The sequence below is a fragment of the Lasiosphaeria miniovina genome, assembly GCF_030549165.1.
Source record: "Lasiosphaeria miniovina strain SMH2392-1A chromosome Unknown B0T26scaffold_5, whole genome shotgun sequence".
Taxonomy (NCBI): Eukaryota; Fungi; Ascomycota; class Sordariomycetes; order Sordariales; family Lasiosphaeriaceae; genus Lasiosphaeria; species Lasiosphaeria miniovina.
The window spans coordinates 1,456,602-1,476,100 of NW_026848224.1; the positions used below are offsets into that span (position 1 = coordinate 1,456,602).

The 19,499-nt window shown below is 56.6% G+C and overlaps 6 protein-coding genes across 6 annotated transcripts; 3 read left to right on the forward strand and 3 right to left on the reverse strand.

Annotated features, from left to right (window-relative positions):
- Window positions 1-1,095: 1,095 nt before the first annotated feature.
- Window positions 1,096-2,607, forward strand: B0T26DRAFT_752988 (uncharacterized protein; the record flags this gene model as incomplete). Its single annotated transcript, XM_060445605.1, has 1 exon — window positions 1,096-2,607. One exon carries the CDS (start codon window positions 1,096-1,098, stop codon window positions 2,605-2,607), a length of 1,512 nt encoding a protein of 503 aa, XP_060294119.1.
- A 1,367-nt stretch (window positions 2,608-3,974) lies between these two features.
- On the reverse strand, window positions 3,975-5,520 carry B0T26DRAFT_873120 (uncharacterized protein). Its single transcript, XM_060447984.1, has 2 exons — window positions 5,237-5,520; window positions 3,975-5,144 (listed from the first exon to the last, which is right to left on the reverse strand). The coding sequence occupies exons 1-2, from the start codon at window positions 5,492-5,494 to the stop codon at window positions 4,140-4,142; spliced, it is 1,263 nt and encodes a 420-aa protein (XP_060294120.1). The 5' UTR covers window positions 5,495-5,520; the 3' UTR covers window positions 3,975-4,139.
- Window positions 5,521-9,850: 4,330 nt separating this feature from the next.
- Window positions 9,851-12,913, reverse strand: B0T26DRAFT_345367 (uncharacterized protein). Its single transcript, XM_060434516.1, has 3 exons — window positions 12,416-12,913; window positions 10,315-12,270; window positions 9,851-10,257 (listed from the first exon to the last, which is right to left on the reverse strand). Exons 1-3 carry the CDS (start codon window positions 12,524-12,526, stop codon window positions 9,976-9,978), a joined length of 2,349 nt encoding a protein of 782 aa, XP_060294121.1. The 5' UTR covers window positions 12,527-12,913; the 3' UTR covers window positions 9,851-9,975.
- Window positions 12,914-13,680: 767 nt separating this feature from the next.
- B0T26DRAFT_651590 (uncharacterized protein) lies at window positions 13,681-15,340 on the forward strand (the record flags this gene model as incomplete). The annotated part of the gene is made up of 3 exons (XM_060438291.1): window positions 13,681-14,095; window positions 14,200-14,931; window positions 15,018-15,340. 3 exons carry the CDS (start codon window positions 13,681-13,683, stop codon window positions 15,338-15,340), a joined length of 1,470 nt encoding a protein of 489 aa, XP_060294122.1.
- An 886-nt stretch (window positions 15,341-16,226) lies between these two features.
- Window positions 16,227-17,693, forward strand: B0T26DRAFT_649444 (Alpha/Beta hydrolase protein; the record flags this gene model as incomplete). Its single annotated transcript, XM_060438094.1, has 1 exon — window positions 16,227-17,693. The coding sequence occupies one exon, from the start codon at window positions 16,227-16,229 to the stop codon at window positions 17,691-17,693; it is 1,467 nt and encodes a 488-aa protein (XP_060294123.1).
- Window positions 17,694-18,447: 754 nt separating this feature from the next.
- B0T26DRAFT_715306 (uncharacterized protein) lies at window positions 18,448-19,281 on the reverse strand. The gene has a single exon (XM_060442235.1). The coding sequence runs from the start codon at window positions 19,071-19,073 to the stop codon at window positions 18,780-18,782; it is 294 nt and encodes a 97-aa protein (XP_060294124.1). The 5' UTR covers window positions 19,074-19,281; the 3' UTR covers window positions 18,448-18,779.
- Between the last annotated feature and the right edge of the window lie 218 nt (window positions 19,282-19,499).

Below are 19,499 nucleotides of genomic sequence, written 5' to 3' on the forward strand. Positions count from 1 at the left end.
ACTTTCCTCCCCGGAATAAAATCTTAAATTAAGGGGTTCCTAAGATTGATGGCTGGGAGGTGCTAGCGGGTAGAGACCTACGGGGCACGAACAAAGTAGTAGTCACTGTACAAGAATCTGCAACGTATCGATAGTCATCTGTGTCTGTCTATACCCTTGCCATATTTCAACGCCGTTTAAACAAGGTTTTGAACACTTGGTTGTCCAAACGTTACAGCGCGCAAGCCCGCCCTCCTAACTCAGAGTCAGAGCTTAACAAACGCGTATAAGGTTTGTGGAGCCTAAAGACGATCCCAATAAGGACCAGGCGATAATTTGATTTGAGGATATTGACTAGGTCTAAGGGTAGACGAGATTTCATTTGGGAGGGCTGTATGGTAGAGGATACGTAGCGAACGAGTAGTAACGTAAAACTCATTTTAAATTCCTCACAAATCTAACTTACGGAAGCCACTGCTCTGCCAGAATACTTGTGGGAAACAATGAATATTCGATATATAGATTAAAGCTGGTCACGAAAAAAAGCCATACCCGGCGGAAGCACGAAGCACAAGTCCAACACGAAAGGTTCTCGGATTCGGCAACAACCGGCGCATCACATGCCAGCCGCTCCGCTCCACACACCCGAACTTTGAACGGCCTGGAAAACAATGAATATATGGGTGTCATAGTCTCATTAGCTTTGGGGCCTTCAGTTTTGGTCACATCTATCACCTCGGCTCCTGCTAATCTGTACAACCCTTCGGCTTAGCGGGCCCCCATTGTGCCTCGTCCTCCCTCGCCGCACTCTCTTCAGTTTGAACTTCATCTTCCAGATCAGGTGCCTAAAAACCTTACTCATTTCTGACCTGCCCAAAAGAAGCAACCCCGCCTTCTTCCTGCCCGCCAGTCTTCTTCTACCTACCTCGTCTTTCTGCATCTTTCCCACGGCTTCGCCCCGTACCTCTTTCTTCTTCCAACCCCCCTTCTTCCAACCCCCCTTCTTCCAACCCCCCTTCTTCCAACCCCCCTTCTTCCAACCCCCTGCTACCAAAGCTATCCCCTCCCCATCTTTTGCACATGCCAAATAATCAGGCTACACCAGACGCTGCCAATATGGATGTGCAGGCCGCCATAAAGGCGTTAAACACCCGGCTTGACAAGATTGAGGCGGCCCGGGTCGACGACTTGCAGGACGCCATCGCTAAGCTGAATCACCGGCTTCTCAATGCCGAGACAGACATTCACCTGCTTGACAAGCGCACTCTTAGTCTTGAAGGCGTTTTTGACGGCGGTCACATGGCTCCCGTCTACGGGGAATCATCCTCCCAGGGACGTATGCCCACCGCACACACGTCCGGGTACTACAGCCACCTGCATACCTTTCCATCTATCTACTCACGCAACTCTTCTTATTCGCCACCCAATGCGACGGGCCCTGGGCACAACGGCAACGCACCATTTGGGAACCAAGGAGCCGGAAATCATCAGAAACCAGGCATTGCCGCGAGAGGCGGAGGCGGGCTGGAGGCAGCCAACATGCGTTTGCTGATGCCAGTCATCTCCGCCACCGTGGAGCCATACCAAACCGGCTTTCAACATCTAGCCGCCAAAGCCGCCCTGCAGAAGAGGAAAGCCGAAACTGAGATCGACAACGAAGAGGGCGCGGAAGAGCCACACAGGATGCGCGCCCAGAACCTACGATTCTGGAGGGAGATGAGTGTCCCCGTCAATTCTCACATCGAGCCCTCGGAGGAGAACCTGCGCAAGCTTGAGGACCTGAACAAAAAGTTCCAACACCCGCACGAGAACGTGCCACAGATGCTGGAGGACATAAAAAAGAAGTCCAAGCTGGCACGTGACCAGGACGCGCTCAACGCTCAGAGAGAGAAGGCTCAGGAAGAGAACGACGCCACCCCCTTCAGTGTTATGGGAGCCCACCATAGAGTCTTGCTAGCGGAAAGTGAGATCAAACGCCAACGCCGAGAAGATCCGGAGCAGCCTAGGCGCAAGCGGGAGGCCCCTCGTCCCAGCGAGGTCTATTCCGAGCCGAATGACGCAGCCTGGAATCACGACTTCTTCGCATTCAGCAAGGAGAACGACGCCCGCAGCACCGATGCCGAGATTGAGCGACGCCATCTCGAGCTCTGCAAGAGGCGCGATATCCTCCACGACCTCTCGCTCGGCGATCTCCCCGAAAACGACTCTGACATGGAAGAGTACCTGTGGCTCTGCCACTACCGCGACCGCCGCGAAGACCTCTTGCTGGCTGGTGCTCTCAAGTTCGATGACGGCCATCTCACCTGGGCCAACGACAGCGACAGCGACAGCGTCAGTCTCACGCGCGCAAACCCCGGCCCCTATGACAGCAAATACACGTGGGTCAGCGAAAACGGCAGCGTTGCTCCCAAGCCGCGCGGACAGCCCAACCAAGATTTCAGCTACTACGGCAAGGTCAGTGATAACGGCAGCGTCCATGTCCGCAATGACACGAACCCCGTGATCGCCGACGCAGAGCTCGACGACGACCGCTCGATAACCATAGACGCCGAGAGCACCCGCTACAACACCTTCCGCGTCACCGAGTCAGAGCGCATACAGCGACGTCCAGATGGCAGACCATGCTGATGATGAAGACGAGGGCGGTGAGGGCGATTCTGACGAGCACTTAGCCAACCCTATAACCGAGTCTAGCTTGACAATGGGTCTGTTTTCTATTATGGGGTTCTTCCATTTTCCTTTTCAGTCGTTCTTCGCGTATTTCGCACTCCTTCGGTAGCCGGTTAATCGACTACTGGGTCTTACGGCTAGAACACTCGATCTCGCTATAATCTAGGGGTGGACTGCTTTGACTGCATCGGAGGGCGTCCACATGGTCTTTTCACTTCTCTCAATGCTCTACGACTACTACTCTAGAGAACTTGCGGTTACATTTCCAGGGACATCCGGGGAATGATTAGGAACCGAGCTAGCTTTATTCTACTGAGGGAGATGGCTGCCCACCTGAGTTATCCTACTAGCTAGTAAATCACGATGGTCTGCCATATTCTGTCCCACTATGGTGATTACCATGCCATGATCTCTGGCAAAGTACGCTGGCGACTACCTGTTAACGACGAAACAAGTGTTCCGGATATTCGTAAACCCTATAGATATGACACCACCTCAATACAGGTGCTACATTCTGTACAGCACAACTCACGTATTCACACAGGCAGTGACCCTGCTCCTATCTCTTTCAAGGGCATCTCCGGGGTCAGGAACATGGGACGCCTCGCTTGATTCTACTGCAACCCCCAGGCAACCGCCACTCCACAACCCCCAGGCAATCTCCACCCCACAACCCCAATCACATTGCAAAGAACTCCAAGCCACTGCCATCGACCCTGAAGACACTGTAGCCTCACATCCACAGCCGAGGCCAAACACCTCTACGGTCTCGGAACCGCCCTCAAAGCCCTTGCACCCACCTCTAACCTTTCTCGAGACCATCGCCAAGGCCTTAAAGCAGTGCCGCATAAGCCAGCCGTATGACTGGAGCAGACTATCCAACACCCTTCAGCCGCTCTCTGCTCGAAGCAGAGAGGCGTCGTCTTTGGCGCAAGCACCGCAAACCGAGTTTTCTGGGAGAGGAACCACACAGTCTGCAAGGTGATCACAGACAAGTTCCCAACCACCACTTACTATCCTATAAGTACAGCCCTGAAAGTAAGACAACAGGTGAGCCGAATCCACAGGACGTGTTCCAGCGTCAGGGGAAGAAAACAGCACAGTGCAAGCAAACTGCTAAGCTCTAGGTTGAGAAAGCTAATGATTTACGACAGAAGTGACACGTCTTACAATGGTATACCAACCCAGCACTTGCTGCAAGAAGCGCGTCTAAAGTGACTGCTTGCCAATTAGCAAATTTGTCATGCATAGAAAAGACCAACACTTTACAGTTTGCACACAAAATCACCAGCTCAGCTCACAGCAGCACGTCACATCACGCTTCGTCCGAATAACAGGTATTGGAGCTTGATCCAGGTCCTAGACTAAATCCAGAGATGCTACTGTACAAGTGCAACCAGTACTGTCAGGCAAGGCGGCCCGATGAACAGAAAAGCCCAAGAGAGAAAAAAACCGAAAGAAAAAAAACCGAAAGAAAAAAGAAACTCCAATCAAACAGCATGCGCTGGTAATTGCTCCCTGTATTCAACCTCGATGCCGTTCTTCAGCGACCCGGACCCACTCGTGCCTGACGACTTGGGGATGGAGTGGCTCCTGTGGATCTCGGGCATGTCGAGGCACTCCTCGTCGTCGTCGAGCATGTCGTCCTTGGTGCCGCGGCCGAAGCGGGACGAGCTTCCCATGGGCAATCCATCGCCACTCTTGGTGCGGCTGTGGGCGGTACCGCGAACGGCGCCCGAGACGCCGCTCATGCCACCGGCCGAGCGGTTGTTCTCGAGGTAGTAACCCTGGCCACGGGAGCGCGAGTCGGTGAGAGACACGCCGACGCGACCCAGGCAGCGCTGGAGGATGCCCTTGAGGGCGGGCACGCAGGCGGCGAGCACGCCCAGCAGCTGCTCGAGCGACGTGTAAGTGCAGATGCTGACGCCCATGGCCCACCAGTCGTCGGTCGTGAGCGGATCGCCCCACCTCTGGATGAGAGCCGTTTTGAGGACCGACGATATGGTGGCCACGAGGCCCATGCCCATGAGCACGCAAACGAAGATGCGCTCGCGCAGCGGGCGGTTCAGCTTGCGCAGAAAGGTGGCCGGTGCCAGCGACAGCAGCACGTCGGTGGTAATGTTGATGCCCGAGCCTACGTTGGAGACGGTTTGCATGACCTTTACCGACACGCATGTGCCATTGGGGATGGTAATGTCCCAGGCCGCCGCGAGAGGGTGGCACGCGATGCCAAGATCGAAGATGGTATTGCCGACCCCGTAGATGGCCTGCACGGCGATGATGGTGAACAGAAAGATGCGCCAGGTTCGCTCCTTTTCTTGGATACGCAGCAGCGTCAGAGCAATCGATATCTTGATGCACGTCATGGCCAATCCCCAAATAGGTATGGCAAGCCAGCTGTTCTTGCCCGCCAACATGGCGCGGTCAAGCGAGATGTACCCGGCCTCCGGAACCATCATTGGAAGCAGCATAGCCCAGTCGGCAACAGCGAGAGCCTGGAAAGTACCAGGAGTCTTGGTTAGCATACCGAATGTCCCGAGTGTCCCAAGCCGGTAGCTGGCAACACTGAAGTAAAGAAGGCTCTTACGAATCCGACCATGATGAACCAGTCATCGAGTCCCACCTTCCACACCGGCCTCACCCGCTGGTAAATGCGTGTGCAAAATGTGAGGATGCATAGGGCGAGGAGCACTGATGTCAACCCAATGTACACCTGAGAGAGATATGCGGCGTGGTCCGTGATGGGGATGCCCAGGAACGGCGGCGGTGGGGGCGGTGCGGTTCCATCAACGGGACCTGTGCCGTTGACCGACGGCGGTGGCGGCGGCACGGACGAATCGGACATGGCAATCCTCTGGAAACGTCGTTTGGATGAACCACCGAGAGATGACTGTCGTCTGTCGTGGATGGTGACAAGACACGACGAGGTCCAGTCAACAGCGTCCAGGCAATAGCGAGATGTTATAGCAGGGAGTTGGTTGTCGGCGAGGGATCGACAGCAGCACAGCAGCACAGCAGCACAGCAGCACAGCAGCAAGCGAGGGATCACCGTCAGGCGTCGCAGGTCATAAGCGACGGACACCGCCAGAAATTAAAACCGGGAGAGGGATCATGGCCCAAGGGTGTTCCTCGACGCTCGACGGGAGGGAAACGGTGCCCCTTTTGAATCTGTCTCGTGTGGTCGGTATCGAGAAGATCCAGGCTCACGGGTCGGGAGCTTGAGGAGGGTTTGTTTTGTCGGAATTCTGCGTGCTGGCTCCCCGTTCGTCAACAAAAGAGATAGCTGCCCATGTTCCCTTGCCTATGTCGAGGTGGAGCCAGCAGAGGGCTGCTGCTCTGCTGCACACCATTGACCCGCAGTACCGGAATATTTGGCTCGGGTGCAGGATGCAGGCGCACGAGCTTCAGCGGGTCCAAGTTTTCAATGCGTCGACCTAAACGGGTGCTAGATGCCCTCGGGCGGCAGGCAAGCAAGCAGCTGCGGGTTGGACTCTAGCGGGGGTCAGGTCAGAGGTCGGTGGACTGCACTCGGCCTGCTTGCTTGACACTGACAGCACCTTGACCTGGGGTAGGTAGCATTCCCGGTTTATCCTGGAAAAGGTGGTGCAGTCAAAAAACACACACCTAACAAGAGTGGCTCAGCTGGCTGCGAGGGGTCAATGTGTTCGGTGCGCCTCTGTGCCGTCGACTGTTCCATTCGCGGTGCGCTTGGATTATTTGGTGCCTTGTTTCCCGTCTCGCCGAGATGGGGAAGCGGGAAAGCCGTTCCCCCTGCCAGCACGCCAGCCAGTCGCGTCGGCCAGAGCGTGGCAGCTGGCCAGGAATGGGTGTGGGGAAGGCCAGCCACAGACTAGCACTTTCCGCGTTGGTTTGCCGGCAGTTCTTGCTCTTGCTGCCTTTGCACGAACCCAAGTAAGGTAACCACGGAGCAACCTGCAAAGACGACCAGTCAGGCCCGTCACTCTCTAGGAGACGGGAAATGAGGGGTGTTGCAAACCCAGCCCAGAGCATGAAGACGTTTATTCAAAAAGCGGACGCAGGCTGCCCGCAGGACCTAGTGAGGCTGACGTGACGACCGAGATGCGAGCGATGCTGGATTGCCAGCCAGGATAATTACCCAGATTCCCAACCATCAGTTCTACTAGCTCACGTCATGTCGCACTAGCCGTCTCATCCTGGAACTGTCAGACTGCTAGCTTCCCCGCAAAACAACCTCAGATATGGTTCGTCTGGACTGTCGATGGCTAAGTGGCCGAGAGCACAGGCCCAGGCACGGGCAAGGAGCGGAAGATCGCCCGGCGACTGGGGGCAGGCCCGGACTCTCAGGCAGTTGCTTCTTGACTCTTCGGACGTTATCCGTAACTAGTTGCGGAACGTATGTGTCCGTGCGCAAGGCAGCCCAGCAAATCGGGACTTTCAAGTTTACGTACGGAATATTCCGCAGCCGTGTGATAACTGCACGAATTCGTTGAGACATAATCCCATTGTCAATGCTTGAACGTTCACAGTGTATGTCGACGAAGCAAAAGGCGACGCTCTTTCTCGTCTTTTTCTTTGTTCTCGCACCGACAATCGACTTCACCGAAGGAATTTTCAGAGGGCTCGAGCACCACGACGAAGCTAATGCGCTGCACTGACTGGCCAAGAGCTCTAACCAAGCATTCTGATTGGTCTTTTTTCACCTGCAGCCCACTCCGGGCCGCCTACAAGTCTCGCCGGACCAGCCCCTCCAGAAAAGACGCTACTTCCACACGGATTTCCAGCTTGCTGTTGCTCGGACTTTTTGACATCCGCTAGCTCTGGCAATCCGCTCTAGCGGACGCTCTAGCGAAGACGAGACGAGAGAGAGAGTGACAATTACGTGACGGGAGTTGTATGTTGATTAGTAGCTAGAAGGTAAGCGGGGAGACCAGCGAAAGCTTATTTCGTTTCCACTGAAAAGAAAAAATGGGAGGAGAAAAAGCAACGGCCGCGATCCCACCCTCACATCGCTTCCCTAGACTGCACTGACTTAATAACACCTAGTTTTAACTCGCCGTTAATCAATCGATCTCTGACTACTACGATGCGTATAGCACTATGCGCATGACACTGTCTGGTGTCTCTGTCTCAGTTCTCTAATTTACCTGCACATGCATCCGCGGCAATTAGCAATTTAGAGGTCTTCCCACAGTCCCGGTTGACGGGTATGATGAGACCAACACAGCAAGCAAGCGTTCCATCTCTTGTCTACTCTTCCATAACGACGAGTACGGAGACTTCCGGATTGCTGAGGAGCAAAAGAGTCTGAGCACCGTACGAAAATCGCGCACTGCCTGGCCCGCACAGCGTCAAAGAAAAGCAGCAGCCGCTCAAAGCGCAAAGCCCATCTTATTCATAGCAGCGAGCGCAGCGGCGAGAGGCACGCACGCCCGTGTGGTGGCAGAAAGTTCCTTGCAACTCAGCTAACAAAGTTTGCGGGGAGAATACGCGTGTGTGCGTGTGTGTGTGAGGTAGCTGCCTTCCAAAAAGGGCGGTCTGGCCGTGGCCGTGGCCGTGTGCTTGGCCGGTGGCGGACGCGGAAGGCGGGAAGCGGCAAAAAGGGTCCGAGAGCCCGTCTTTCCTTCTGTGTCTGCCTCTCATTGCGTCGATCGATTCTGCCCGCCCGCCCACACACACCAACACACACCAACACACACCAACACACACCAACACACACCAACACACACTAACACACACCTGCTGTCCACCAAGACCTGCAACTTACGAGCAGCCGTTGCACGGATCCCCTTTTTGCACCTTTCCCCTCAACGCCACAGCTGCGCCCATGGGCACTCTGCCTGCCTGCCTGCCGCCCCTCGCAAGCCACATTGTTGACTTGCAGACTTGGCATGGAGTAACCAAGGAAAAGACGACGCGTGCGAAATGACGAGGTCGAGACCCCTGGACCCCGACGCTCTTCAGACCAACTCGAAAAGTCAGCAGCAGGAGGAGCAGGATTCCTGCCAGCGACGGCCGTGCTCGTCAGCACTAGTTCATTTGTTGGCGAAAGAGGCGTCGGTTTCGACAAGGCAGCCCTGGCTTCTAAACGTCGCTGGAAATGGAAAGGAAAGAGCTTGACCGGTCTGTCAGCTGCGGTGTGATGAGATGCATCGGAGGGGCCAAAAGGTCCGACAAGAGGCGGGATAGAAATGGCCCAGCACCTAGGGTCCGAGCCCGAAGAGGCTAGAGAAGTGTTTGTAAACATCTCAATCCAATAACCAACAAGAAAGGATTGCTTAGCTCTGCAACTTGCGAAGAAGTCGGTCTGTACACTCCAATGCCTAAACGTGTTTGAATGAAGGAGAACTTGCTAAGACGTGAAATGTCTGTTCGCCTTACAGCTCGCCCTGGAGGCTTTTTTTTCTCCTTGGAAAGCAGTACCTGCCTGGGTATCCAGCTCTTACAGTCCCTTGATATCAAATCTCAGAGCCTTAGCTTCTTGCTAGTCACAGATGAACCAGTCAAGGATTTCCCTCTTAATTTTACTCATCAGAATCCAAACTATCTGTCTGCCCCCTAGTTAGACCTAGAAGGCGAACTAACCTACCTTATATAGTTTAGAGAGGTTGGCTGGGAAAGAAGGAAAACGAGAGCACTAAAATACAATACGCTAATTCTGTGTCCCCCTTGTGGCTACCCATGTATAAACACACACCTCATACCCCTAGGTCACTTATCCCCTCGTCAAGAGATCTCCACCCAACAACCATTCGGTGACAAGACTCCAAACCCTGAATGCTTATTATCCTCATCTCTTCTGCTTTAATTCCTCTCGACGCGCCACAATAACGTGCCACAATAACATCCACGCCTCACCCAGTCCCACTAACCCTCACACATTTGCAATTAGTAGCGAATGGGGTTCCATTTGTAGTCGGGCCGGTCGATTCGGTTTGGCTCCACGGCACGGCGTGAGTCTTCTCGGTAAACGTGCCACCGGGTAGCAAAGAAACGGTTGTGCCGAACCTTGACGCCTCCGGGCAGTTCAAAGTCTGGGTGTGTGGAGAGGTTGGCCGCAGGTCTTGGATTCTCTGCCGCAGAATCCCATAAGCCATCTCCCTACGTCGAGTGCTCGGCAAACGCTTGTCTGGGCTGGTTGCTGACAAGAATCATGGATTGGCTCGTAAAGGCATCGCATAGAATTGCGCTCATGATTATGCTGCATAGACCTAAGACATTATCGAATGTTCCCCATGATACAGCAAACGCTCGGAATAAATGGCAATCGCCGCTGTGTGCCCAACCCCCCAGCAACTTCTTGCGGATGCGATCCGGTATCTGGTCATCCCGATCCCCCAAATATTATCAAACCCCCCAAGGCCTTTGCACTTGAACGTACTGGCCGGGATCTAGGCTGTCGAGCAGAGAAACGTCGAAATAGTGCCTCAGGTCAGCGTCCCAGGAGTTGAACAAATCCTCGTCCATGAAATTCAGTGATGGATCTTCGTTTATCGTGGCGAGATCCCTGTCGTGGGTCGCGACCTCAGAGGTTTGGGCCAAAGGCAGCGGTTGAGAACCGATTGGTTGCAGGCTGTCCTCGCCGTTGGCGACCGCTGGCGCTGCGTTATCAAGATCATGTGTAGGCCCCTGGAAACGCGTGTCAGTGCTTACGAAAGGTTCATCGACATTGACAGCGCCACTCACAGTTGTGGATGACAACGGATCTGGCAATACCGGGGGGGGATCCTGAGACTTTTCCGCTTCTGATTCTTGGCCAAGTGGGATATCAGACACATGCCCTGCCGCCTGCCTCATCTTTTGTTCAGCCCTGCAGACATTTGTGATAACTGCATCTCCGAGCCCGCTGACGATACGGGCGCCGGCCCAAGTCTCGCTCAGTCCGTGGAGATGGGTGAGAATCTTCTTGAACTTAGCCCGGCCTCTAACCCGGAACATCGGAGTGCGACTGAATCTCCACTTGCGGTACTCGACACTAAGACTCAGAGACAGTGCATAGGGAACCCAGGGCATCTGACAGAGCTTCCGGCGCTCGGCAAAGGCGTCAAAAATCCGATCAGCCGAGTGCGACCTCCGAGCATTAAGGGTGTCGGGAGGGAGGTGGTCATAGCTCACAGCCTCGGAGGAATCGGAATTCGGGTCGGGGGGCGCTGTGAAGCAAGCTGAGCGCATGCGAACGCTAAGGACGCAGATGGCGTGGTAGAGAAGCTCAAGGGTGGCAAGTATGTCGTCAGGCTCGTCTTGCGCTCCGTGGTCAAGGACTAGCCTTTCAAACCCCATAACCTCGATATCAACAGATTTGACGGTTGGAGCAGGCCGATACAGGTCAATGACCAGATCAAGCAACTTGACGAGGGCCATGAAGACCTTGAAGGTGGGTGGATCGCCCTTGTCGGCGTGCGGCCTCCCGACCATGTCGCAATTGTGAAACATGACTGGCCGGCCTAGAAAGGCCGCGGTGAGCCGGTCTAGGGCATAGATGCAAGCAAATAGGCGGGCCCTCGGACTTGAACCAGGAGTAGTGTCTGGTGCCTGATCCGATTTCGTAGCACTATCCTTCGACGAGTCCCCGTTGACAAGCTGATGCATACCGTGAGACTGAGCCAGGACTACGAGCTTCGAGAACAGCTCCAGTTGCTCAAGGCGGTCCGGACTTCCTGGCTGCCAGAATAGGCATGTAACAGCCATGATTTGCATTCTCTCGTCGATGTAGGTATTGCGTATGCCCGCTGCGAGATGCTCGACCCCGAGGGTAATGAAGTTGGTGACTACTGCAGTGTAAGTTGAAAATGGCACTTCCTCCGCGTATTGTTCAAGGCCTTTCCCCGACCACGCGTTTAAGTGCAGAGCCCCTTGCAGCTCTGTGGCGCACGCGGCGGCGAGACAAACGGAAGCCCTGACCAGCTCGATGACCAACTCGCCATCCCGTGGGCCGATTTGCTGGAGTTGGCATTTATCAAAGATGGGGAACATGGGTTGAATTTTCGTAAAATATGTCTCTCTGAGCCGATTCCAGTCATCGGGTATAGGCCTCACGACATCCGAGAGTCTACCGATCAAAGTCGCTCGTGACATGTGGCGAAAGTTGGAAACGTCTTGGGCGGAGTGTTGAAGGCGGCCTGTGTTAGTTGGGAGAGAAAGGTAGCCGAAATAGCAGTCCTTTGACAATTCAAGGGGGGCCGTTTCGGGTTTGTCGCTGGGGGGTCCATACTTGGGCCCGGTTTGCGAGCCCGGATACCAAACGCCAGGCCTCCGGTCCCCTCTTTTATACGCGCCGGGCTTCGACAGAACACTCATGTTTGCCTCGACCAAGATGCTTTCGGGGTTTAAATCGCCAACGAACTGGGGTGCGGTGTCCGAAGTGTCGGAGGCAGGGTCATTAGGGTCTGGGTTTGGGTTTGGGTTTGGGTCGAGGTCGAGGTCGAGGTCGAGGTCGAGGTCGAGGGCGAGTTCAAGGCTCGGCGTGTCGGACTGACGCTGGCGTGCGCGCGTGCATGAGCGTATGCGTGTGGGTGTGCGAGGTTGACCGTCACCGTGGGGAGCAGGAACTGGAGGCGAGATTTGATTTCGGCCGTGGTCGCGCTCGGGCTTGGGCTTCCGGGCGGGAAGGGGCTGGCTGTCAGGTACATGATGGCAGCGCTTCTGCAGACGGGAAGCCGCAGCGATGAGCGGGATGATTGTCAGCCCAGGCACAACGGAACTTGAACCCAGTCTAGCAACAGCAACCCTAGTGCGCGAATGCGATGAGATGTGTGACTGTAAGTGTAAAGAACTGACTGCACTGCACCTTCCTCTTTTTGCACGTGCTGCAGGCGTGGTGGACCTGCTTGCGTTTGACGGGCAAGCCCGAAGCGTCGTGGCCAACAAACTTGACAACTGGTGTACTCATTGGATCCATTGAAGACTAGTAAAGCACCCAAGCAATTACCGGGCGTGCAACTTCACGGTGAAGTAACTTGGAACGTTCCAAGCGGGAAGAGCTTTTTGTCATCTGTCAAGATGGGGTTTCGTCACAAGGACCCATCATGTCGGCGGATCCTGCTTGGGGCGGCCTTGCCGTTTTAGGATACCCCGCCCGCTCATGCCTCATTGATGTGGATGTGTGGGTGTTGGCCGGGACTTTCCGACTTTAGGTGCTGTCGGGGATGAAAAGCCTTCCAGGTTTCTCTCGGACGGAGGTAGTAGCTCCTAGAGCCCCAAGTATGGAACTTTTGAGGCCTAATAATTCTCTCTCCTCGAGGAAAAGGAGTAGTCTGCTTCTCTTGTAGCTATGCCTGGTGGAGACTTTGCCTGGTGGAGACTTTGCCTGGTGGAGACTTGCCTGGTGGAGACTTTGCCTGGTGGAGACTTGCCTGGTGGAGACTTGCCTGGTGGAGACTTTGCCTGATGGAGACTTTTCCTTGTCGGTTTACTTGCAATGCCCGCCGCCGCCACCTCCCGGATACATTTTTCTCTACGCCCATTGCTACTTATTACCGCGGTAATTTGTGCTTAGGACGCATGATACAGACCCAAGGTATTTGGACGCTCTCCCGCTCACAAACATCTTGGGATACTAGACTGTAAAACAGCATGGATCTTATTCCATTAATTGCTAGCGTGGTACCTGCCGAGATGTGCCTAGGGTTGGGGTTAGAAGAGATAACAGTCCTGCGCCAGTCTCAAAGCAGCACTTCCGCCTCCCCACAGCACCTAACAGCGACCCCAACATCGCCACCGGCCACTGCCGGCCATCATCCGCCCGTCTTATGGCAACCCTCGGTGTCGGCAACTTTGAACGATAGATAAAAGGAGGGAGATGGGCGACTCCAAGATGTGCGGGTTTGACTCGCCATGCTGATCTCTACCCATTTGCCTGCCAGGTAAATATCCAAGTGCAAGTCCAGTCCAAGAACCCGCCAACCCACTCCTCCGTAAACCCAAGCAGCCTCGACAAAGCAGGGCGCAATGGCCTTCTCTCAAACGGTTCGGCAGCGAGCGGCGGTTGCCGCTACGACGCTGCAAACCCCACGGCCACACCAAGCGCGGCGGCTCCTCGGCTCCACGGCCGCCATGAATTATTCCACGGATCTCTCTCCGCGACAGCAACAGCACCAGAGCAAGCGGGAGGGCGACATCTCCGACACCTTTGCATCGCTGCTGGGCAAGGAGGCCGAGCCCCTGCCCGACCGCTTCCGCGAGCTCAAGCTGCAGCTGGTACGCGGCCACGAAGAAGCCGTTATGGCTAGCTGGCGCCGTCTCCTCCCGATCCTCCGGCGCGAGAACGACATTGTCGCGCGCCGCGGGTCGGCCGTCATACCCGACGTGCAGTTCAGCCCCGACCTGCACCGTAACCTGCGAGGCCCAGTTGGGGACGAGATCAGGAAGCGCGGCGCCGCTGTCATCAGGGGCGTGGTTCCCGAGGACGAGGCCCGCGCGTACAAGTTCGAGATCGAGGACTACGTCAGGCGCAATCCGCAGACAAGAGGTCGGTGGCCTGCCCAACCATGCTTCTCCCAACCATGCTTCTCCCCCTTTGTTTGTAATGGAGGCGGATGTGGTAAGTGGTTAGTTGCTGATGCTGACGCTCAGGATTTCCCGCGGACAACCCCCAGGTCATCGAGCTGTACTGGTCGGCACCGCAGCTACGCGCTAGATCACACCCGGCAGTCCTGGAGACGCAGCGAGCGCTCATGGCCGCCCTGTGGAACACCTCGGATCCGGACGCGCCCGTCTCGCTGCACACGCCGCTGTCGTACGCGGACCGCCTTCGCATCCGCCAGCCAGGCGACGCCAAGTTCGCGCTCGGTCCCCACCAAGACGGCGGCAGTGTCGAGCGGTGGGGGACTGACGGATATGGCCGTGGCGGGGCCTACGACGCCGTGTTCCGCGGTGAGTGGGAGTCGTACGATCCCTTCGATGCCCGGGGCCGCGTGACAGCCGTGACCGATCTGCACAACGGCCTAGGCGCCTGTAGTATGTTCCGCATGTTCCAGGGGTGGCTAGCCATGAGCCGCTCCGGCCCCGGGCAGGGCACCCTGCAGGTGAATCCGCTGGTGCGCGAGAACACGGTCTACTCGCTGCTGCGTCCCTTCTTCCGTCCGCTGAAGTCGCTCGGAGAGCTGGGCAGCAGAGACCGCTTACTCGATGCGGACAACTGGGAGTTCACGGCCGGCGAGAGCATGCAGAGTGATCTCCAGGGCGCAACCCCCGGCCACGCCCAGGAGTTTCCCGAAGGCTTGCATCCGCATCTGGAGCTAGAGAGGACCATGGTGAACATTCCTGACGTACGGCCCGGGGACTACGTGGTGTGGCATTGCGACAGTGAGCACTCCTGCTTTGTCTACCCACCCATTACTTGGTACTCATAGGTTTCCGTTCGCGATTCTAATCTGTTTCTGCATCTAAAGCTATCCACGCTGTCGACAAGACGCACAGCGGCACCTCGGACTCGAGCGTCCTTTACATTCCCGTCTGCCCCACAACCGAGGCGAGCGCGCAATACGTGGCGCGTCAGCGGGACGCCTTTCTCAACGGCACGCCCGCTCCAGACTTTCCTGGCGGTAAGGGCGAGTCGGAGCATGTCGGGAGGCCGACGGCGGAATATCTTTCGACCTGCTCTGGCTCAGCTGGCCTGCAGTCAGTCGGGCTCGAACAGCTTGCTGCTGCGGAGGATGACACTCGAGGCGGCAAGGAGGCAGTCAGGCTCGCTAACGCGGTGCTTGGATTTTGATTTCATGTCGGTGACGAGGCCGAAAGTCCACGGCCATTGTTTACCACTTGAATGCGATAATTATTCAACTTGGAAGGGACTGGATACCTTATTTTGGCATGGATTGTTCATGAGCAAGCAAGAAACAACAAGCACCATTTTCTTGTTCTTTTCATTGACGGCCTTTCACAGATGCTCTGATTTCTCGAATTACGGCATCCAAGCTAATTACGGTCCAAGGTTCAACCTTATTTTAGTTCTAGCAACATGAACGAGTATACTCACCCAAGTCATTGCTGCTTTCCAAGCGCAGCCTCCACGCTATCACTCAGCCTCAACAGTTACATTTTGCCGCACGGTCCCAGGAGGATCACTGATTCAGCTTAGCAGCGGCCTCAGCCTCAGCCTCAACAGTTACGTTGCTTTAGGGTGGCGGGTGACTGTCTTGCCGCTACGTCAGCAGTCGCCAAGACGCAACAGCGAGCGAATACGCTCGACTCGGTGTTGAGCGCGTATCATGCCTATCTCATGGCTCCGGTTCGGAAGTAACCCAAGAAGACAGCAATTCGGATCAATGATGACCAAGTATTTGTCAAACACAAAAAATAGAGCAGCGTGATTGGCGGGTTGCCCGAACCCGAACACGGGGCTAATAGAACACCGAAATGTCAACACTGCTCCTGGTAAGCGGTGTCCGGAAGTAAGCGACTATACGCATGCTATACGCCATAAAGAATAGTGTCCGTTTTCAAATTTGATTTGCGGCTATTTCAGCTGCATTGGCGGGACAATTTGGAACTCAACTGGCCTCGACAACCAAGTACTTAAACTCGACCCTCTCTCCTTTCTTGTCTGCCTCCGTTTGAATCCGGCTCTGTTCCCCAGTCCACAGGAACACGGCACAGACATGAACAAGCTACTCTTACTTTCTCTTCTCTGGCAGGCAGTTCAGCCTACATTTGCGGTTGTCTTCAATAGCACGAGCTGCACCGCACAATGCCAGGCCCTAGGTAACCTCGCGAGCTCGTACGAGGCGTCGCAGCGTGCAGACGCCAGCCTGACGCCCTCCTTCTACAACGTGCCCTCCAACTTCTCCCGGAGGCTGGCTCCGGGATCTCTCCTCAAGATCGAATACGTCACGGACCCGACCAACTACACAGTCCCCTACAGCCTGAGCATGTCCCGCATTCTGTACACGACGACAGACCTCAACGGAACCATCCAGCCCGCCTCCGCCTACATCCTGTGGCCATACACAGCCGCCAAGTACCCCAACAGCAAGGGCTTCCAGTTTCCCATGGTCGCCTGGGCCCACGGCACGTCCGGCAGCTTTGGCGCGTGCGGCCCGTCCAACTACAAGGCGCTGCAGTACCACTTCATGGTCCCGTACGCCATCGCCGAGCAGGGCATCGCCGTCGTGGCGCCCGACTACGCCGGCCTCGGCGTCAGCGCCCTGCCCGACGGCACGCCCGTCCTCCACCCGTACACCGGCGCGCCCGCGCAAGCCAACGACCTGGCCAACGCCGTCGTCGCCGCGCGCACCGCCTTCCCGGCCAGCCTGCCGAAATCCAACCCCTTCGTCGTCGCCGGCCACTCGCAGGGCGGCGGCGTGGCCTGGGCGTTCGCCGAGCGCCAGGCCAGCAAGCCCGTGGCGGGCTACCGCGGGACGGTCGCGTTCGCGCCCGCGCTGCGCTCCGTCGAGTGGGTCACGCAGATCCTCAAGGACCCGGCGCAGGCCAATAGCCCCGCGGGCGGCGTCGGCATCAACATCGTCGCCGGCGTCACCGCCGCGTACCCGGCGTACAACTACCGCGGGCTGTCCGCCGTCGGCTACGACCGCTGGCACAACGTGCTCGCGCCGGTGCAGGGCTGCCTGACGACGCAGAGCCTCGCCCTGGCCGACGTCGCGCCTGCCAACCTGACGCGCGTCGGCTGGTACGACGATGCCACGGTGCGCGAGTTCGTCAGCCGCACGCGCGTCGGTGGCAAGGCCTTTGCCGGCCCGCTGCTGGTCATCGAGGGCGAGCTTGATTCGGCCGTCCCGCTGGCCCTGCTCGCGCCCGTCGTCAACGAGACGTGCGCGTTTCTAGCCAAGACGCACAGCGCCGAGCAGCTCGACTTTGTCGTGTATGGCAAGATGAACCACTTCCCTACCATCCAAGCCAGCCAGGCGCAGTGGATGGGCTGGGTCAAGGAGCGTCTATTAGCGGCGCCCTCAAAGGGGAGTAGGGACAGCAAGAAGACGCAGTGCACGACGGCCAGGGTCGACGGGTTCAGGCCCGAGAGCGCCGTCACGGCGCTACCCGATGCTATCCTGCCCAACTGGATCGTCTCGCAGGCCGCGCCCACCGAGCATTGGAAGTATTCGCTCTAATCAAAGCATGAGGAGGCGGCTGGTTTCCGGTGGATGGAGGAGGGTCTGATCAAGAATCCGGTGCCATCATTGTTGCGGAAGGAAAATTGTAAGTCTGGGGGGAAGTTGTGGTGGGTTTTTCTTTTCCTTAATATGTGCAGGGACTTTGAGCGAATCAGCTTGGCATGTGATAGAGAGATTCTGATCCTCCTGCTGCTTTGCAATCCCCTTCCTTATTGTCTGAACTCTCAACCCAATGTCACAATCCTCCTTTCCTTTTCTTTCCATCTCTCCATTCTCAGGCTTCTCGTTCTCAGCCGCGCCCTTGAATTCGTCTTGATGTTCCGGGAAATGGCAAGAAGCCGACACGTGGAGAGAAGAGAAAGTCGGTTTCCCAGGGCTCTAAAATCCATGGATGTACTTTTTAGGGAGGCTTAGACGTGGGTGCGGGGCCGCGAAGCTTTTTCCCAACGCTTCAGCGTTCTTGATACCGTCAGTCCCATACAGTGCGTGCCGTCTCAGCTCGGTGTAATGCTTCAATGTGAAGCGGTCTCTTTCGTCGACGAATCTATCGACAGCTTTTCGGTGGCGACGCTCGGCCCGGGACATAAACTAGGGGTTGTCGGGCCTCTTGAATAGCTCCTACTTCCTTCGCCGGTCTGGGTTACGCGACCGGCGAACTCGAGCTTCTACTAACGCGTCTCGCTAGATGATGTAGTCGTCCCTCACGAGGCCAAATGCCTCCATGCTGAAGCGGGCATAGGTCTCGGTTTCGCCTGCATCTCGGCCAGCATTGTGTCGAGGACGCGCAATTCTTCCTCGCTGGATTCGGGGGGGGTGCCGCCAAACTCTTAGGAACTCTTGTGGGCCTTCTTCGTATTTTGGCAAGTCGTCTTTTTCAGCCTCACCGCCAGAGATCAGAGGCTTGGTGCCATCGTCTCCAAATTGAGTGTTGGAACCGGCACAACTCGGTGGCAGCGGATCAAGTTGAGAAGCCGCCATCGATGAAAGACTGTCGTACGCGCTGGAGTAATGTAGTTTGGTCACTCGGAGTAATGTAGTTTGGTCACTCGAGGGTGGGAGTTCGTGGTTATAGGTTGATCTTGATTAATACGAACATGATTTAGGCGCCCCGAGGTTGACAATTAGGTTTTTTGCCGCCCAAGCCGAGCCTTTAATACTCTCTGGCGGCGTCTGGGGCAACGAGCTCGACCGCGGCGATCTAATGCTCGCAGAACACATCCGCGTCGAGCCGGCATAACGTCGCTCCGGGCTGGGCAGGCGGCAAGACCACAACCTGCCGACCGCCCCTGCACCAGCACCACCGCCACCATCACCAGCCATGCTCTTCCACCACATAGCTAACGAGGCCAACACGCCAGACCAAACCCTAGCCACCATCCTCCAGCAGACCCTCCCCGCGAACCTAGGTTACCCGCTCTGGACCGCCACCGACGCCGACGGCAACACACTCCTCTACAGCGCCGCCCGCTTCATCCGCCCGTAGGCAGCGCGCTACCTGCTCTCGCGCAAGACCGACCTCGCCCACTCCCGCAAGACCGATCTCGCCCACTCCCGCAACACCCGCGGCCACACGCCTGCAGAGGCCCTCGCACGCCGCGTCGACCTCGCGCGCACGCGGCAGCCCCGAGGCGCGCGCGCGCTACGGCATGTTCGCCGTGTGTCTGCTGGGGGGGCATGTTCGCCGTGTGTTTGCTGGCGGGCGACGAGCAGCCGCCGGCCGTTGCTGTGGTGGTGCCGGCGGTCGGGAACGTGGGGCAGTGTGCTGGGATTGCCGGGGGGATTCCTGTGCTACCTGCGCTGCTG